This window comes from Pyrgilauda ruficollis, unplaced genomic scaffold, assembly GCF_017590135.1.
Source record: "Pyrgilauda ruficollis isolate IOZ18807 unplaced genomic scaffold, ASM1759013v1 scaffold7, whole genome shotgun sequence".
In the NCBI taxonomy this organism is placed as follows: Eukaryota; Metazoa; Chordata; class Aves; order Passeriformes; family Passeridae; genus Pyrgilauda; species Pyrgilauda ruficollis.
The window spans coordinates 7156050-7177444 of record NW_024528821.1 but is presented as its reverse complement, the minus strand read 5'-3'; the positions used below and the strand labels follow the sequence as shown (position 1 = coordinate 7177444).

Genomic DNA, 21395 nt, shown 5'->3' with positions numbered 1-21395 from the left:
AGTCTGTGGTTATTTGAACCTCTGGCAGTATATATTAACAGTGATTTTGACCTCAAAGTAAATGATGAGTGTTCGGCTGGAATATTTGACATTTGAGTTGGGTTGTTTAGCTGTGGATTTTAAGAAAAGCTGGTTGGAAAAATGAAGTGTACACAAGTCTGAAAAATCTTTTAGTTCACCCTACAGAAATTTGGAGCTTTGATCAACATTAGGAAAAAAGTTGGGTAGTGTATGTGGATGTTTAAATGCATTTTTCCTTATTTTTGGCCCAGATTTTGAGAAATATTTGCATGTTGCAAAATTTATGACTTGACTTAGGAATTTTGGACTATTTGCACTTTTATATGCCTTGAAAGTCCCAAAAATTTTCACCAATAAGTTTGAATAGTCTAATTCTTGCTGGAAAATATTCAGAAAATGAGATCAGATTAGAGAAACTACAAAGTCTGTGTGTGATCCTATTCTTAGATATTATGTTTCTACAGCAAAAAATAAATCTTGCTTTATTGCTGAAACAAAGTGTTACTGTCATAGAAAAGAATTAGTAATAGTTACTAACAAGGTTGTAGGAGAAGCATGGCAAAATCAACCCATTTTGAACCAGAATAAACTTGGTTTTGATCAAGATTTGTTATTTTCTAAGTGATCTTATCTCCAGCAGATACATTTTTTGATTTTGTGTCCCTCAGAAAAAAATCTGAATTTTTTCTAAAATGCACTTTAGTATGTGGACATAGAGTCAAAACCTAGAGTCTGCTTGGTTCAAAGAAGGGTAAAACTCACAGAAAAGAAGTGTGACAGACATTTTACCTGAACTTCCTCTCCTCCTCTCCCTGCCTGCTCTTGGAAATGCTCTCTGCTGCTGGACAAGGCCACCCTCCACTCCCCCCTGAAGTATTGCCAGCGTGGGCTTCTCCTTCTCCCCTGTAAAGCCAGGTCACTTGTTCTTCATGTCAGCTCAGGTGTCTCTCAGTGGAGAGAATTTTTATTAACAGTTATGAGAGTGCTCTTTCATCATCCAGTTTGGTTGGTCAGCTAAGATGAGGCAGCTCTACACACAGAGATCTCACCATGCTTTGGAGGTAAGGTCTGTGATTTGGAACAGTGCACAAAGAGAGTGTTATTTGCAATGTGTTCTCTGACCAGCAAATGTGGCTTGAGCCCTGGAGTATTTAAAGAATACTCGGAAGGGTGGTGGTTGCTGGCAGTTTTTAGGCAGATCAGGTCCCCAGCAGCTCATGGTGTGAGCAGCAGGGAAGGGCTCTGGGAGGAGGCAGGGGACACACTGGGTTCTGCTGATGTTCAGGTCTCACATGGCAGTGCCAGGCTGTGATGAGAAGCTGGCAGAGTTCTGCAAGCACTGCAGCAGCATTAGCACAGTGCAGTCAAAAATCCAGGGATGTGAAACCAATTATGTATGGCAAGGCTGATCCAACACCCGACCCTCGAGACAGTCACATCCAGCCAAAGCTGCTAAAGGCTTTACTGTGCGTACTCAACTGCAGGGCATTCCCTTTCCTCCAGAATCAAGATCTGAAAATACCAAGTTGCCAAAAATTCATAGGCTGTAACTGATTTCTCCCCTTTAAGTCTCTAAAAAAATTTGCATCTCTCTTTGGACATTCTTAATGGAATGCATCTATCATTGCTACATGTCTGCAAACCCTGAGCATGATGGATATCAGTTCCTGGACTCTGCTGTTCTACAGCTAATGTATACATAAAGATCTAACTCTTGTATTAGAGGAATGGTGGTTTTATTTCTGACTATATACCTACAGTCACAAGCATTGCCTGCTTTGCAGAGCAATAAATTTAATACATTAGCTAGTGAATTATTTTTTAATGATTTATTTGTAGATGATTTCAATTTAAAATGAGATTTTCAGGTAACAAGGTAGGCAAACATGTTTAACAATGCCATGATATAAATTGCTGTAGCTGACAGATCCCTATAAAAATTATAACAGGCAGATGCGCATTGCAAAAAATTATTCATGTGACAGCAATCAGAAAGACAAATTACTTAGAGACGATGTACATGCTCCTCTATAATTGCTTATAAATTATTATAGTTCATGTTAAAAAGCATCTAGACTCCCTAGACAACTAGATTTATTTAAAATAAGAGTAATGGGAAATTGCCAGGAAATGTTGAGGAAGAAGATGCAGTACATGATTTGGGTGATTGCTAACATAAAAGTACAGTAACTTATTGTCAGCCAACTCAATCTATATCTTCCTTAATAGTTTTGTAGCCTTCATTTTCACTCTCTGCTCAGGTAGCAGTAGCCTGGGTAGGTAGCTGGGATGGGCCCAGTGGGGCTGCACTGCGGTTCAGTGCTGCTGTGTTTCCCAGCTCGTGGAGGACACATTGAGATGCTGTTCTGCACCCTTGCAGGAGAGAGCACTCCTGAGCACTTCCATGCTCTATGCAATAGGGTTGGATTTAGTCAGCTGGGGTAGAAGTTGTGCTAAGGGGATGGGGAAGATTGACAGATAGGTGGGCAAACCACTTTTCCTTAAGAACCTGGAAAAAAAAAAAAAGTTTTTTTGGAGGTGTGTAAAGTACATCCTCAATAGACAGGATTTAATTTGAATGAGCTTTCAGTCAGGCACTTACCAGGTGATTATAGGGTAGCAGAGAAATAGTGTATATACATTTATTGTATAAGTGCCTCTCTAATGCTAATATTTTTCACATCAATCTGATTATATTACATATTGAGAGCCAGCCCAACAAAAATGACAGCAAACTTTGTTCTGGATAATGGAGTGCTGAACTCCACCTAAGCAACTCCAGTCATTTGTGATGACAGCTTGGAGAATACTCCAAACGAATCTAACAATGCTCACGCTCCAGTGACTGACAGCACAGCAAGAGGAAAAATTCCAGTTTCCATGTGAGTGCAGGGAGCTTGACCTAGATTTTAGCCTCTACAGCTTCAGAAGAGGAAACATTCTTACCTGTGTATTTAACAAGAAAAAAAGAGTAAGGGGAAAAAGTCATCTCTTGTTTGATTAGTCTTTCTTCAATAATTAAGATTTAGCTTATTCTGTGAGACTTCTCCCCTCTGCAGATGTTATCAACACTATAATGACTGGTTGCTCTGTTCCCTGTGTGCTCTTCTCTCTGTAATTACCCCCTCCTGGCCTGCTGCAGGGAGAGCTGTCACAGGGGAGCAGCTGGGGCAGACAGGGCCATGGGCAGCAGCCTGCCTGCACCTACCACCTCCATCCCACTCCCTGTTGCAGTCAGCCTCCTGTGGGCTGCTCAAATTCTTTTATTCAGATACTATTAATAGGGAAAAAAGTCTCTAGTGTAAATTTCCTCTTCTTTCTTTTGTTCCTTGGGATACAGGTGCTGTGCTGGGCTCAGGTCGCTGTGTCTGGTGCCTCCACTGGAGAGCTGGCAATGGCCAACAGAGCACTGGCCCCACCATTGTGTTGTCCCCTGGGGGCAGTCAGAGAGGGTTTTTAGCCACTCTGGTGACCTGGTTGTAAATTACTGTTCAAATGCCTTTCACTGTGCTTCCTATACTTCTACAGCTCAAATTCTGAAATTAGAATAGTAGAGAAGTGCACACAAGAAGGGAAAAGAAATTTTCAAATGAAAGTGGAGGATGAGGCAGATTGAATGACACAGATTGAATGGAGGGTTGCTTAGTGTTCATTTGAGCTGTGCTTTGACAATTTGTTTGGTGTGGATATGGGAGAAATATCATTGAAAGCAGGGAATTTTCAGCTTCCAAATTTAGATTTCCGTACTGGGTGAGTTCCTAACTACCGAACTCGTACTAATTGTGACTCTACTCTGTGAAATAAATGAAAACCTGGCACTGCTGTCTTTGGTCCACAACCTTTCCATTTGTGTCTCATTGTTAGTTATTCTTTGGTGTGGTTTAACTTCGTTGAACCAGCACAGATTTGACAGCATTAGATGATGTGACAGGATTCGATTGACACAAGAGTGACAGAATTAATTAGATTGGCTGAATTAATTAGATCGGCTGGATTAGTTTGGATCTAAATTCCAGTTCTGGAATTCGTATTCATTTCAACTTATGGCCCTACTTAGACTTCTGTGACTTTACTAAATCACAAGAGAGAGGGTACCTTTGAGAACACCTATGTGTCCTGGAGGACAAGGGATGAGCCATCTGGAGAGCTCAGCATTGCGTTGCACATCCCTTGCTGAGAGAAGGCAGCTGTGAGCTCTGCACTGTTCTTCAGTTGTAAATCACATCAGTCTGAAGAGCAGGACTTAAAAAAAGCACAGAGGTTTTCAGAGGAAGCTCTGTGTGGAGTACAATGATACCTGTTCAATGTAAAAGTCCTATCACCTATATAAAATAATTCATGGTGTCAGAACCAGGGATTTAATGTAAAAGGACTGGGAGAAGCAGGCTCATTCTCCTGCTCTGCTGCAGGTTGCCCATGCCTGTGCAGCAGCAGCACAGAGAGAGGTCAGTGCAATGTTTCTTGGGGTCCTGGCAAGGGCATGTTCAAGTTACAATGTGCAGCTTTGGTTGTGGTGAAGGATGTTATAAGCCTGGAGGAGATGCACTGAGAACAAATGCTTCAGTACAGGATTTTCAAATAGTGGTTATGCAAACTTGTCCTATTGCGTGTGGCAGTGCTAGAGGAAGGACACAGCAGAAGCAGCGAGGAAAAGGAACATCAGTAAATTGCTGCTGGCCTTTCAGTTCATGTCTTTAAAACAATGCCATTAAAACCAATGAATTTTAATTTAAATCAGTAGGATATTGTCAGCAAAATGAGAATGAAAATCAAAATTGAAGTTAACTGGAACAGTGTGTACATAAATTCAGGTGAAGGGGTTGGTTTGGGGGGCTTTTTTCATGAAGAAAGAAGTCAGCTGGCACTAAAAGCTGCTGCTTTTGCACCTGCCTGTGGGGTGAGGGGCAGGAACAGGAAACACCCTGGGGCTAAAGGTGCTCCATGATATCCTTTCACCTGTCAAAACTGTCATGAGTAATGTTTTGAGTCATGGGCTTTCCTTCCCTCCTGAGCTTATGTTAGTTTTTCTTTTTACAAGTTTGTTTTGCAGCAAGATGTTACATGGAAGTTTATATACCAGAAGAGTATTAAAGTGGTCGGTGTCAACAAGTTTAACACATGGCTCATGTGATCACAGTACACTTAAAGCTGATTTACTGTGATGGGAAAATTAAAACCTTCCGTTTGTCACAGTTACTTTTGAATGATTAAAGAGAAACATGAAAACTTGGTAGACATAATTTAGAGGCTGTAAAAGTCACTAAAAGTAGGATCAGACCTGATATTCCATGTACATAAATTTCTGCTGACTACCTTTGTTTAGGAAGTAAGATAAAAAAATCACTTGATGACAGAATGCAGTTGACAATGTGTATGAAATTAAGAGTGTATGAGGATATCCAACAATTATAGTTTTAGAATTGATACTGTAAATGCAGAAGAGGCAACTTGAGAGTTACCTGGTTGAATTTGAGGTGCTGCAGTAAGGGTAAAGATGTTCCATTTATTTGTAGCTTAATATGATCAATAAAATCTAAACCCTACATATTTAATGAAGTCTATTTACTTTAGGTATTGTGTTTGCCTTTTGATGCTCTGCCTTTGAAATATTTTTCTTTGGTTTTATTCTTGGCTGATTTTCACACTGATAGTTTTTCTAGCAATGAAAAAGATTGAATTAAAAGGTCTCTGATATGTGATACGTTGATATGTGTACATGTGCTAGGCCTGTATTGTAACTAAGATAGTAGCAATGGGAGAAAAAACTGTAGGGAGAAGTGATCTTTTATCACTTAAACTGTCTGGTGTATGTTAATTTTAAAGTGAAGTATTAAGAAAACTGTTTCAAAAGTTTTTGCTGAACAGAACACCAAAAGTGGTCCTTTTTTATTTTAATAACTCCTGTATTAAGTTTGATTGCATAGGCAGCATGTTGTAATTGTATCCTGTTGTGTATAATACAGACCTCTACAAGTTTGAGTAGGCTGTAGGGGAAAAAACCCAACTATGTGGAACTGCCTTGAAAAGAAAATGATAAATGTCACACCTGTTATTTGGGGATTTTTTTGCATAACATAACTAACAGAGGTGGATGGAAAAGTTTTAAGGGATAAGAATGGCGTCAGATGCCAGTGTACATTTTCTTTCCACAAGGAATTGGAGAACTCAAAACTGGTTTACAGAGGCAAGTAGTTAAGGTGCAAAACATTTGGTTTATTTAAAAAAGAATTAGTGTTTTGGGGATGAAAGTAATGATATTCTGAAGAAGTGGAATTGAGCAAGCTCAGTGTGCTCTATTTACTGTCTGCACATTCACAGTTACATGTAATTAAAAAAGGTGTATAAAAACCCTTAGTTGCCAATAACTGCTTCAGGTTTTTCATATTACCCTGAAACAATTCAGCACATGCCAAAAGCCATTTTTTAATGTACTGTATTGCATTTCCCAAGCTGCCTTTCACTATATTGGAAAATGTATCTATGTCTAATATTTCTTTATTATTGTTTTGCTTTCAGTTGATGGTTGCATTGACTGGTCAGTGGATCTCAAGACATACATGGCTTTGGCAGGTGAACCAGTCCGAGTGAAATGTGCCCTTTTCTACAGCTATATCAGAACTAATTATAGCATGGCCCAAAGCACAGGTCTTAGGCTTATGTGGTACAAAAACAAAGGAGATTTAGAAGAACCCATTATATTTTCCGAAGTTAGGATGAGCAAGGATGAAGATTCCATATGGTTTCACTCGGTTGAGCTGCAAGACAGTGGTTTCTACACATGTGTTCTGAGGTGAGTATTGTGTTAAAGTCTAAATAAGAATGTGGAGATTATTGGTTAATAATGTATGGAGTATTAGATATTGGTTAAAAATTAATTTTAGCCATTAGAATTTAGATATTCATCCAGTTAATACATATATATTTTTTATTCTCATAATTACATATGTCTCATAATGCTTTGTCTCAAAATTAGTTTCCCTAGTAACTATAGTTACCTAGTCCAGTAGCTATAATTAATGTGCTTTCATTTAATTACTTCTTTTTCTTAAGTACAAAATTTGCAAATTCTCAATTTTCTGTAAACCTTCAGAACCTGATACTTCTTAAATCGTGAAGTATTTTGTTTAAGTACTGTTCTGTTTCAAATCCTCTGAGTTATTACACAGTTACAGTTTGAATTATTCTGATGGGATCAGGCCATGGGGAGTTACAGTTCTGTCTGATTTTAAATAAATGTTTATTTTAATATACAATTATGATTTATCATAAATTTAAGCAGACCTCATTTGGTAAGACACCAAAATGGATTTCTCAGAAGTGTCTTGGAACTGTTGGATGAGCCTTGAATTAAATATGTGCTAGAGCTCGTGATTTCCATAGTGTAGATGTTGATGTCATCGCTATGCCTAAAATGAGATTAAAAAAAAAAAAAGAGGACTTTTAAAGAATGAATTAATAAATATTCCTTAAATGATCCGGTTTTGAATGAAAAGGAGTTTACAGTTACTTTGTATGGTTTTAAACTATTCAGCTTCAGATAATAAGTTTGCTTCATCCTTGTCTGCTGTTCTATACGGAAATTAGACGTTTCATGAATTAAATAACAAGTATTGCAGCAAATTGCAGCACTGTTCAGAACCCAGAATTTGCTTTCTGTCCATCTCTGCTGAGTCTTGCTGCCTCAGCTGCCTCAGACCATTGTGATCCTGAGGAATGCTGCTAAAATCAAAGAGTGTGCCCTGGATTGTGGTGGTTTGTACTGCCCTGGATTGTGGTGGTTTGTACTGGGCACCAATGTCCAGTTTAAATATTGGATATATCTGCCTAATGCAGCAGTTGGATTGTGTTGCAGCCTTTGGAGTTTTATCAGCTCCTCTGTCAGAGCTAGGGTGTGATGTGAAGGCCCTGATTTCGAAATGTAACGGGAAGATGGTGATTTATATGATTCAAGTGAGCTGTGCTTTTTTCATAAGAAGTCATTGTTGTGATAATCAAGTTACTAGTTTAATACTCTGAAACATTCTAATGCAAATCCTTTGTGAAAAATAAATAATTGATCTTGGATCAAATTCTGGGGCATACTTTTTTCTGGGAAATTTCAAAACTCTGCTCATTTACATGACAAAGTAGTTTTGGTAACAAATGGGCAAGTTCTTGAATAATTCATGGATTCTTCTAATTTTCAGCTAAAAACTATATGACATGCTTATTGGAAGGCATTACACAGCAACAAGATCTTCCTTGTCAGTTATGCAGTTTCCTTTCTTTGACTAGAACTTTCTTACATAATTACAGATATTTTTGCCTTTTTCAGATTTTGTCAGAGTGCAGAATAATAAGTGTAGTAGTTACAGATAAAAGACTATATTTCTTCCTTTACTGAATTAATTTTTTCTTCCAAAAGCATGGCAATGTATCCTTGCTGTTATTATTTATGAAACCATAGGAGGCTTAAAATAGCGGAGGATGTAGCAATAGTAATTGATTTTAATTTCATTAAAATTGAGCTAGATGTAATGTTCTGAAATGTGATCACATTTCTGTGGGAGACTATCCACACCATTAACTGTGTAATTTCAGCTTTATTAATCCATTTTTTTTTTGAGGGGGATAGGCAGATGTTTGCGTTTTAGTCATTAACCAGATTCACCTGCTTTATGAGAGTTAAAAGGTCACAAATGAGAGCAGTAATTTTAGAATATGATTTTATTTTCCAGAAACATTAACAATGTCTGTGTACAAATGCTATCTTTTGTAGACTGAATTAATTAGCAGACACTGTAGATAGAACTTGATGCAGTGGAAATGAAGAGGTGATTGTCTCCATCAGTGTGCAACACTGGGTTTAGGATTGCATGCATAGCTGAGCTTTTTGGTTTAGTAGCTGAAAGAAAAAAAAAACTGGGGAGGAAAATGCTTTTGATTCAAGATAAATTTAAAACTTTTTCTCAACAGAGAATTTTTCATTCAGATTCTTTTAGAGAAAATCAGAAGCAATTCAATTCTAAATTGGTATCTTTCTAGCCACTCACCAGGGACTTGTGAAGCTCTGGTACATCTCCCTGTGCTGTCCAAAGCATGAAATCCCACATTTGCATGTCCCAGTGACCAGTTCCACCACTTTAAGTCACCACTTCCAACCTTGGAAGTGTTCTGTTATTTGTGCTTGTCTTTGCAAAAGGGTGCAAGGGGGTGAAATGCTTAAATGTGGTGCTGGGGCCAAATGGGATGAGGGGTCTTGGTCCCAGAAGTTCATGGGTTGAAATGATGGACTCAGTCTTGATCTGGGAAGGCAACAGTGAGAGTTTTCATTTTCTCTCCACCCAGTTTGTGACTTTTTTTCCAAGTCAACACAAGATGACACATAAGAAAACTGTATGGGGAAAATGTCAACTTTTCACAGAATTTCTTATTTGTTGAAATATTTCTTCTTGATTCTAAAAAAAAAAAAAAAAAAAAAAAAAAGCAAACCTATTTTTCAAGCTGCATTTTCTGGTTTCTCACATGTGCTCATAGGATCAAGGCATGACTATCAGTGAAGCAGTGTGAAGGAATTTTTCAGAACCTGCCTGAAAAGGGTGGGTATGAGCAGATGAAGGATAGGCTGGTATGACAGTGATTTGAAGATGGGTAAAAATTAAATGTGTCAGTGAATTCTTTCTTGTACAGAACTATCATTTCAATAATCATAATGACTGTTTTGTAAGAAACCTGTAATGCTGCATAAAATTAAGGAGTATTAGATCAGCCTTTATAAATGAGGTTGCTTCTCCAGACTGAAGAGATTTGATATCATAATTTAAATGTTTTCTCTCCTCTATTTAACCAATTAAACGTTATTCCATAGACAGGTGTGGGGGTGTGTGTATAATAGGAGGAACTTATTGTTGCATTAAAACCTACTTCTCCCTTCTCACAATGCATTTTGGCATCGAGCTCATATTCAGATGCAACCTGAAGTGTGATATTTTTCTCCAGTGTTAAGCATATGAAAAGGTCCTGATTCTGCAAGGACTTTTAAGAGTGCAGAGTCCAGCTGTGTTAGTTAAGCCATGTGAATTCCATGGATCCTCTTTTTTCTTGGATGCCTTTTCTGTGTCAAATCAGGGATATTGCTGCTACATCCAAAAGGCATCCTAGGTAATGGATATCTGCATATTTCATTGCAGTTCCCAGGTAAATGCTGTGACGTTTGTATCATGACTTTACTGCCCACTGTGGAAATGCTGTGTTCTGGAGGTCTCCTTCCAGTACCTATCCTGGATATGCCATTAATCTTCCAGCACCCAGAAATGCTACTTTCAGATAAAGCTGTTGGCATTTCTGTTACGGAGGCTTGATGTTCTGGGATTTTCATATCAGCACTCTGGATTGCAGCTTCTTCCCTGAAGAATTCAGAGAAGAGCTTCAAAATGATGAAGCATCAAACCAAAACATGGAAATTACACTCAACCTAAATGAATAGGGTGGTCCTAAAGTTCCAAGTATGTAGGACAGTCTTTTGCCAGATCTACTTTTGCTCTCTGAACAAATCATCTTTCTATGTTAAAAGCCCAGTTTTTAAAGACAGAAGAAGAACTGGGCCAACTTAGATCATCTTCACCTGGTGAAAGAAAAGATGAGCTGAGGAGGAAATCTCAGCAAAATTTGGCCTAAATTTGCCATCATCTAGGGACTGCTTATGGAAACCTTCTTCTAACTAGGCTCAGCTCCAAACCAAACTGTAGTCAGGATTTAAATAATAAAACCAGTAAGAGTAAAAAATGAAAGTGTATATTTGCTGTTAATTAACTGTTGGTGAAATAAACTTGATTCCCATAACATGAATCAGAAGGGTAGAAAATCTGGGCCTCAAGAGGGTGCAGGGGAGCAGGAGATGAAAATTTGTGGTCATCAAACTGGCTAATGAAGCTAAGCCTTGATTTTTGTACAGGATGCAGAATAATGAGGGAATGAAGGCCTTGAATGCCTATGGGAGAATAAGCTTGCAGATCTCTAATACCAGCATTTGATGCCAGAGAACTGCTGACAAATCAAGTCAGAAAATCTGTGTGTCGTTTTTCGCTTGCTGTATCCCTGTGTGCACAGTTCTTAATGGAGAGCAGCATTGCTATGGACATGCACAGTGGAATTGAGCCTTTGCTGAGCCATTGGTGAGCTATTGAGATACCACTTTCTGAGCAGTAATAAAATAGAGCAATTGTAGATTTTAAGCCTTCTGGCTTCTGAATGTCTGTGGAGCGCATGACCAGCAAATCAAAATCGGATTTAGACAGCCTGGAAGGGCTGGCAGTAAAATCTGCAGCTCAGCCTGTGTGCTTTAACTTCAGAGGATGTCAGGCAGGGCTTAGGGGCTTGTTGCAAGTGCCTGTCTAGACTGCAGAATGCACCCATCAGTCCAGGAACAGCTGCACACTTAGTACTGAAAGTCTGGCTTCTGAGCAGCATGAAAAGTGTTTTCGGATCCAAACAGAAATGTTGGACCAAGTCATAACGTGAACGTGTGTAAGGGTAAGGTTGCTTTTTCTGCAGCCATATCTTGTGGTTCTTACAATATGTGTTTTAATGTAGTTCTTCATTTTGTTGATGGCAATATAGTATGTTTGGCTTTGCTCAGCATTCAACTGCTTGTGACAAAGGTGATTTTGTATCTCAAACCCTGTTGGATGCAGTGTTGTAATTCCAGTTTAGCCATAGAATATTTTCTTCCATATCTGTTACTGGCAAGTGCTTTTTTCCCCTCGTAGACTTACTCTGGAAAGATTTAAAGATGATACTTTCTTGTGGGCTAGTGTCTTTAATTATTGGATATCCAAGAGAAGCACATCTAAGTAGCTGATGGATTACATATCCCATAGTTACCTCTCAGCCTTGCACACTGATATATGATCAGCTTTCCTGTACAATCCCAGGTGTGTCTGTAGAAGCAGCAACATCTCACATTTGGAGCAAGTGGATTCAGCATGGCACAGGCTTTCCAGGCTCTGTATGGCACTAACATTAAATGCCACACATTTCCCACAATAAAATTGACTGATTCTGTATAAACAAAATCCCTGTGAGATGTAATATTGAATACTTGAATTCAGTGCTACAGCAGATACATTATAAAGTCAGTATGATTCATGATAAAATAAATATTTTTGAGGCTTTATCACTGAGATATAATGTTTTGGCATTATCAAAATGCAGGGGAAAGTGGAATCAGAATGCTTCTACATTTGTATCTAAAATTGTGTAAAAACTGATGGTGCTCCTGCAAATCATTTTGATTACATTGTCTTTATTGAGAGAAATCCGTTCTGTCTATTCTTTGCAGAAAAACAAAGATTTGTTTCTCTTCCCTGGTGATATGTGTATTTCTGCTCACTCAACCTCCTCCTCTAAAGCTTTAAAAGAGAAATTATTCATCCTCTGTCACTCTGAAAAACAATGTTTACTGTTGATGAGAAGCTGCAAGAACAGTCAGGACTTCAAGCAGAAATATCCATGTTGCTTTGTGGTTGGAGGGCATCCGGTGGCTTCCCTATTGCAGTGGTATGGACAAGAATGAGAACGTTGTGAATCCTTCAGTTTTCCTAATAGTGAAGTCCCAGATTTAGAATCTTTTAAAATTACTGGCCTTACTTTGTAGCCTCTACAGGTTGTCATAACAAAGCTCCCTGTGCTGCAGTGCCTCAGTAATGTTTCAGCTCACTGTCACTGGTTGCTCCTGAAGTGCCTTCCCTGGTGGGCTTCAAACCTTGCCTAGAGCAGAGAAAGGATGCAGAGTGGAGGACTGCTTCTTCATTCAGTCAGACTTCACCTGCAGCAGAGCTGCTGCTCAGATGTTTCAGCCCTCCCCAGCCATCTCATCTCCAACATGTCTGGGAGTTTTCATTCCCTTCTGTTCTCCAATAACAATGACAGTGTGCTCACCCAGGTGTCATTCCTGTTGGAATCCCCATGAAGCCAGCTGTAGCTACCAACACATCCGTAGGAAATGTTGTCTGTGTCCTGTGAATGGACAGACAAATGGAAGGTTTCCTGAGGAAATCCATCATGCCCAAAGTACAAGATGACAGAACCATAGGGAGTTAAACTGATATTTGGTAAGTGATACTGGAGGGAAATTTCTTTTTTTCTTTAAGCAAAGGCACAGCCAGGAGGACTCAGCTGTAGGACTCAAACAGTTCACATTGTGAGGACATTCATTTCATGATTCTTTCATTCCTTGTATACCCTGTGAGACAATAACTGATCCACTGGTTTTCCTGCTCAATTGCCCGTGTACAAACAGAGCAGGACCTGCCTTTCAACATTGCATCTGCAAAATAGGACTTACATGCAGAACGAAGGCTGTGGTCCACAGGTTTTATTCCTCCAGGCAATAAAATCATTGAGGTTTAGCAATGCAGACAAGTCTGATGGGTGTCTTGAATGCAACTTTTGTTTTGTGTGCTAGGTGTCTAATTAAAAAAAAAAAAAAAAAAGCATAGAGGAGTAGATACGCTAATCCACACAGTGTGTATTTTGGAAGAAATAAAGGAGAAAGCATTCAGTCCTCTCAGAAACAGGTTATGGCAATTGCGAAATTATTGAAAGGGGATTTCTTAATACTGTCCTGGGAGCAGTTGTTCCTGTGCCTCAGATTTATGTCGTTTGTAATGGGGCTTTTCAGTGAGACAATGTGATTTAACATTAATATCCTAGTTTTAATAGAAAAGTATTAGGAAATAAATGAAAAGGGCTTAGTCATTTTGCAGTAGCAAACTTTAAAGCAATTTGCTGCCTTGTAATTCTTAAGGACAAGGAAGGAATTTTCCCCCAGAGCAAACCCAGCCAATTACAGGATTTCTTTTGCTGGAACAGGGTGTCTGAAGCTGACAGAGACCACCTAGTTCATGAACTGAAGTGTGATATGCTGCAATAATTTGGTGTTCTTTTGGCTTCTTCATTTCTTCTGTATTCTGTATTGTATTTTCATATATTCAGTCCTAACATTTAATAACTAACATCAATGCCAATTTAAAAAAAACCCCAAACTCAAGGAACACTGTTGGTCCGGGATGTCTCCTCTCCCAATGTTGGGAGATTTTCTCTTTGTGTCTGGGTAGTCCCTGTTGGAGAGACTGACTGATGATTTGCTTTTTATTTGCATCTGTCACAATGCAGAGGTTATCGGGACCAGGGCATGTGTGTGTGTGTGAAGGCACCCAGAAAAGGAATAGCTCCTCCTGACCCTAACCATATATGAATCAGATGGTTGTCATTTATTCTTCTTTCTTAAGACACACTTAAGAAACATAATACTAGCATTTACCCATGAATTTTCAAATCATAGCCACAAATTTTCAAATCATGGCCTTGCTGTTACTGGCTGTATCTCTGATTGTAGTAGGCATATCCTGACAGTTTTATGTCTCATTTCCCTCTTAAGATGATGTCCATATTAAATTTAAACTTGGAGGTAAGCTTTGATTAGAGAGACCCAACTGTGAGATGCTCTACCCAACTGCTGTATCCAAACATCTTTTATTTTTCATCCCTGGATACAAAGTAAAAAAGTTCTCTGAAGAAGGCTAAACTCATAGTGAGAAGTACAGGTCTTGCTTTTAAGTGCCTCTGGTGAGAGCTAGATTGTTGACAGGTGACTTGAGGAGACATTCCTGGATATCTATTTTTCAAGCTGTCATTAATGTGAGCCTTTTAAAATTACCTTTCAGTGACTTTGCTCAGAAGTTCTTTTCTTTTGAATAGAGAGGGTATAGCCTTTCTTCACTGTAAAACATGACCCTCTGGGACATGCAGTATGCTTCAGTCAAGGTCAAATTGTCTTGTTTCTAGTGAGTCTTATGTAGAGATTGGATCTTAGGAGAAAAGAATTGCATAAAGAATAAAAATTCTTGGTGAATGGTGGGTTAGTTCCACACAGATACTTTTTCTGCTTGAAGGGAATGGGGCCTTGAATGGTACCTCTTTCTGGATTCACCACCTCTTCCTCTGTTGGAAGAAGTAGAGATAATATAAGAGCACTGGATTTGTAACATTGTGCTGGTTTAGCACTTAATTCTGAGCTTATACTTTCCATGGTGTTATTTTCTTTTACCAAGGGGGTCTTGAAAATGTGTCAGATGCTAAAGGAATGGAACATGGAATTATGATTTCTCCCTTTCAGGCACAGGAGTTGGTATTAGATAACAGCAACAAGAAAGCAAAATACAGGACAGGAGTGTTTGGAGCAGTACCAAGACTAGGTACCACACACAAGCCACAGAATCACTGCACCTCTTGGCCTTTGGTTCAGGGAGCAACTACAGCACTGTCAGCCTCTTGCACTCTCACCTGACAAATTAATAAGAATTAAAAATAAATTTAAAAAATCAGGGGTCTGTGATTTGTAACCTCTGGCTGTCAATTACACCATGGTTGAGAAATTGATCTTTTCCAGACAATGACCCCAAATATGCAGGAGTGAGTGGGAGTCACTGAGAAATAAGTTAACACTTGAGTGAAACCTTGGAAGAGTAAGTAATAAACTGTTGTTTTTAAGATGGTACATTTGTGTTATCTGAAAAATAACAATGATAACTTATTTTTCTTTTAGCAGATCATCAAACCATGACCTTGGTAACCATTGAGTGAACTGTAAAGTTTGGACAGGAATAAATTTATTAAACTCCCATGAAGTGAGAGGAAAACAATCAAATGCTCGATTAAGTCTAAGAGCTGATAAAACAGCACATTTTTAGAGCAGCCAGTAGTGGATCTGGTTGTGCATTAATGCTTCAGATGGACAAAAATGGTTGGTGGTGTAGTTACTGCTTGTTGGAGGTTAGGATTTTTATTTTTTTTTTCTTCCTTCTTTCAGGGAATTTTGTCCCATTTGTTACCTAAGAGATGATAACTGGTACATAAGAGACAAAAGAAGTGGCCAAGGTGGGGGAAAGGGTGCTGCTGGTTACTTTCTTACCTGGGGGGTTTTCATGTTGGAAGGGCAGAGATGCCATGAGATTTTGGCTGGGGATGAGGGGCTGGCCTTTCCCCCATCTCCTTCTCTCTCAGATTCGAGGGGAATGGTCAAGTTGCTACTACTATGAGGAGAATTCTGTGCCGCCGTGGCGTCCAGCCCTGTACTGCTTCTCCTGCTGCGGGTGAGCCTTTGCTCCTAAGAGCAGCCACTGAACTGGGACCTTATTAAAACCTGATCACACTGGAAAGGGCCCTCACCATCTACTCAGGTGCTTCAGGGGAAAAACCTGGAATCCTGACCCTCTCCCCCTTCCCAGAGGCCGTGTCTCCCGGCTGTGTGCGGCACCTGCTTGCAGAAACCCTGCGGCTGCTGCCCAGCCTGGGTGTTTCCTGCACTGCCTCCAGCTTTTTTGCTACACTTTAAACTCAGCATCCCTTGTCCAGCAGGACGCCCCGTGGCTGCTGCTACAGCTGTGGAGTTTCTGCTACAGTTTGTTTGCCACCCCGGGTGTGCCCGTCTCTGCCGCCCCAGCTGCGCTCCGAGGTTCCTGCTGCAGCCAGGCCGCCATCCAGCCCGCCCGCCATCAGCGCGTGAGGGAGACGCGGCCGAGCTGGCGGCACAGCGCCCCCTGCAGGCGCGGGGAAGCATCGCCCCCTGCCCGGCCGGGAGCCAGCAGCGCCCCTGCTGGCCGTGCCCGGAACTGCAGCCAAGGCAGGCTGGGCTGGGGCTGTGCTCTGCCCGCTGGGGCTGCCGGGGCTGCTGCGCGCAGGGTCACACACATGCACACACTGTCCTGTGTCTTCGCCTGAAAGACCCGTAGTTTCAAAGTTATAGTAATTTGGAGGGAAGGGGGTAGCATTTTCTGTTCTAAGGGAGGTTCTTACCTTCTTTGGCAGACACCTGTCCTTCAAACCAAGATATTGCTGTTTTGCTCAAACTCAGAATGAGCTAAGATGAATGTACAAGTCGATCTATTCAGTCCTGCAGTCAGTGAGCCAATAAAAATGCCATTAAAACAGTCAGAGTGTTCAGGGACATGGAGAGAGATCTAAGCCTGAGGTGTGCTGTTCCCTGAGTGCTGCTTTGATAAATACACTTCCCAGATTTTGGATCTACCGCTGAAGTCTTAGAACGTAATAAAAAACCCAGTACAATGAAAAATGAATCTGTAAAGGGAAAAAACCTAGTGTAAATCCTCTTGTATAAATATGCAGATCAAAATTAGGTGGGATTTTTCAATCTAGTAGATATAAAATATTCAACAACATTTCTGCTGCCTTTCCTCTTTATAAGAAAATCAATAAATGGGGGTGGCTGGGGGTGATTCTGAGTATATTAGAGACAAAAATTTTCTACTTGACTCTTTTAACAAACCACCCTCACTTAGCAGAAACACAAATGCAAAAACAAAAGGGTTTTTTTTCAAAAGTTGTGAATATTTACTTTAATTTGAATTCAGCCTTGGGGCTGATTAATTGTCTTGAATCCAGAACAAGATGAAAAATAATTTAGGGACTGAAACTCCAGTTTCAAATGTCCTTATCCATTTCTTTATATCCTTCCTTTTTTCCTTTTGTCCTTACTTCGCAATCAAGCCAAACACAGTTTTGCTTGCTTTTGTTTTTAGACCTGTTAGACTCCCTTGGTTCTCCCTCTGCTTTTCTATTTGGTTCGAAGCTGGCTTCAGTTTGTGGTTCAGAGCCAGCTCCAGGTGGCCTGGGGATTACAGATGCCTTGCCACCAGAACAAAGGAAACTGCTTTGTGAACTCTGGCAAAGCTAAGCCCTTCTTCCTATTTGCAGTCAAGAGAGTAGGCCCAGTGTGTAACTATTCCCTTGGAATAGAGAATTACAGATCGTAGTTTCAGTGTGAAAATTCAAGACAATTTTTCTTCTTTGCACTGTGGAGTGGTTCTTTCTTTTCTTCCTTCTTCCTGTTCCACATATGACCACTACTACTTCTTATAGAATTAGAACCCACTAGAAATCAACTCCTATGGAAAATGAATGGTTTGGAAACTTTTCAGAAAAGACAAATGGTTGAAAGACCCACTTCCAGACCCATGGGTTTGTATTTCCTTTACATGTATATGGAAAATGTTGCCTGACATTTTATTGTGGGCTCCAACGTTTGCTACTTAGATACAACTCTTCTTACCTGGCCTCACACAGTACTAAGATCACCACTGGAAGCCCTCCAGCATCTTCTTCACCCACCTGGAAGCTGCTTGCTTTTCATTCCTCTTGGCCACTGTTTCTGACAGCAAAGCCCAGGTTACCTGTAGCTTTGCTGTTATCTTTTGTTCTTCTTGTAGCTGCCTTTCCACATCAGAAATGGCCATATAACCTTTCCTGCCAGCCAGACACGGCTGGGAGCACTGACCTCCCCCACCAAGCTCCATGACCATGTACTGAAAACAAAAGTGGATCCTCCTATTAATAATTCATAGGCCATCTGTTTAGTGTCTGAAAGAAGAAAAGCAAAAACATGGGGTTTGTGCTAGTTTATCTATGTACCTCCACCAATTAAAAAAAAAAATTGAAAAAGACCCTTACCATAAACAACTTAAATGCAGGTCATGAAGGAGAGCACTTGTGGACACAGGGATCCTGAAAACAATTGGGAAGAAAAAAAAGAGCTGGATGCCTTCCCAACACAGCAGCTCTATGGCCTTCCTGAGAGAACTCTTTAGGAGGGCTCCCATCAGTGCCCTGTGTGGCCAGGCCCACCCTGGTCCTGTCTGCTTGCCAGGTGGTAAAAACAAAGTTGTACCAATCCTCTTTGTGATCCCCCTCCTGAGTTCTCCCTCAAGCTGTCAACTTTGGAGAGCCCCTTTATGCCTCCAGAACCCACAAGGCAGGGAAGACACCAAGAAAAAATCAGCACAGATGCATCAGCTGCTCAGAGAACTGCGAGATGAAATCTAACGGCCCAGCTTTGGGGAACAGCTTGCCCAGCACAGCGAGGAATGGCTCACGACTTAGCCGACTTCAGATCCCAGACTTATCCTTCAAAACTGAGAAAAACAGCAAGGCTGATCAAGCTACTGGTTCCTTTTGCACATGCCTTGAAATATCAGTGTTTTCCAGAGCTGACTAGATTAAAGGAAGACTCCTGCTTCAGTCATTGACATTCCTGCAGAAATTGCCCTTTTCTGGATTACCAGCAGTAGCAGTAATGTGAGTGGATGGTGAAGAACCATCCATGAAGCTTTCAAGTTTATTGCTTTTGGCATAGTGGGGGCTTTCTTCATCGTGAGCCTGAATAGATTTATTGTCTTGGTCATAGAGTGTGAACAAAAGTGATAGTACTCCCCAGGCACTTAGTTTCCTCAATTCTAATTGTAACTAATGAAAAGCATACTGCATTTTTAGGTTGTGGTTCCAGGAAGCATTTTAAATAGAAGTAGCCTCCAGCGCTGTTCAAAATGCAATCTAAATAATGCAAGATTGTTAGGAGAAAATACAGCACTATTAAATAACACCAAGTAATGGACAACTATTCAAAGACATTATTTTTTATTAGCCAGGATCATTATTACTGAGCACATGTGACCTTACTTGCACTCAGTAATACTTACAGTCGTTCAGGTAAGCTAAATAATCATGACTGATTAATTACTATTGATTACACTGAGTGGTTGTATCCATATTTTGTGGATTTTCAGTGCTGTAAGAACTCTCAAATATGTTTTGTTTTCTTCCTACAAGAAGGGCAGCCCTTTTCAAAAGGTAATTTAGGAGAAAGTTGACTTATTTTCCCTAAATTTTATAAGCCCACCCCAAATGATGGATTGTTTTCAGTCCAGAGAAATTTTCTTTCAGGTAAAATAATATGTTTTGTGCAGTTTGTGAGAATGAGACTTTATTATAGACTCTCAACTGAAACACATCCTGTCAGTGTGCAAAGTGAGCCTTTTCACTCAGAGGTGAGAGAATGGACAAAATATCCACCAATTTTATTACAGATGTGCAGGTGGCATTGTGAGGAGAAGTAAGAAGGAAGGACGAAGTCTGTAGTTTTGCTGAATGCATAACACTAATGATGCTGAAAATGGGATGTTTCTGAAGATTGCCTCCTGATTTGCCTTGCAAATGGCTCTGTCTGCCAATGCCTGCTCATGCCACACCTTTGACAGGAACCCATTTGTAGTGTTTTGCCAGCACTTGTTTAGCATGAAGCTTCGAGCTCTGCTGAAATGTCCCTGTAGACCTTTTTATTTTCTTCCCAACTGCAGGCTGCCTTGACAGAAGGAAATGTAAGAGAAGATTTGTCATGGAACATTTTGGACTTTTTTTAAATTAAAAACACTGTCCTGGTTTTAGTTGGTGGAAGTGAGCAGTCAGCATCTTTAGTGTCAGAAAAATATTTCAAAATATATAAAAACATTTATTTTCCAAGTGAAGTCTGTTTTTTCTGTGACAGTAATGGGTGCGTGGTCTCCTTGTCTTCTTTTTGACCCATTAGCTTTATCACTTTATTTTCTACTCCCCATCCCATTGAGGGAAAGTGAAGGATGCAGCTGGTGGGAGGCTGGCAGCTGGTCCAGGTCAACCCACCACAGTAATGTGCTGTAGAATTTTGTACAGGGGCTCCTTCTCAGGGAGAAATCCTTCCTGTGTGATGTGATTTAACATCCTGCACATAACCCTTCTTCTCAAACGAATAGCACTGCACACTGGAGTGAAATCTCCTGAAGGTGGGAGAGAACAAGGGTGAGGATAAGTGTGGGGGGGGATACAGAGGAAATGAGACTGTGTATCCTGACCAACATATGAGGTGCCAACAGGTTCCTGTGTTCATAGACTTGCAAGCTCGAGCTTGCTGTGCTGGGTTGGATCACTTGTCAACAATATTTCTTCAAGGTTCTTCATAGTCTTCACAGTCAGTCAGAAGTGAGCCTTCGTTTCCTAGTAATTCTTCTGTGCAGGAAATGCACAGCATGGCTGTCACTGTTTGCATGTGTCACTCAAGTGTTTGTGGAAATGAGAGCTTGACAAAGAAACTTTCTGTGCTGAAACAAACATGGTGAAAAGAAGGCAGGATGAATGAAACCATCTTTCTGTCCTTGCAGAAACTCAACATATTGCATGAAGGTGTCCATGTCCTTGACGGTAGCTGAGAATGAATCTGGGCTTTGCTACAACAGCAAGATCAGATACCTGGAAAAATCAGAAGTCACTAAGAGGAAGACAATCTCCTGTCCTGATATAGAGGATTACAAAACAGGCAGTCAAGAGCCAGATGTGGTGTGGTACAAGGTAACTATTGCTGTCTTATTGCTGTTGGGCTGAAACTGTTCAAAACTTTCACTGTTTTCAATCTGAGGCTTAGAGCTGACTTTCCCTGAGGCATCAGTGGTTTGTGACTGGTCTGGAGAGTGTTTTCCCAGTATGACAGTTTCGCAGGTAAAACTACCCAG

The 21395-nt window shown here is 40.3% G+C and overlaps 1 protein-coding gene across 1 annotated transcript in view; it reads left to right on the top strand.

The window, feature by feature from the left end:
* IL1RAPL2 (interleukin 1 receptor accessory protein like 2) overlaps nt 1-21395 on the top strand; it is a 326903-nt gene that overhangs the window by 153554 nt on the left and 151954 nt on the right. Inside the window, exons 2-3 of the mRNA XM_041485262.1 lie at nt 6538-6811; nt 21048-21234. Of these exons, the coding sequence (XP_041341196.1) occupies nt 6538-6811; nt 21048-21234 (461 nt within the window). The remainder of the gene's footprint in view (nt 1-6537; nt 6812-21047; nt 21235-21395) is intronic.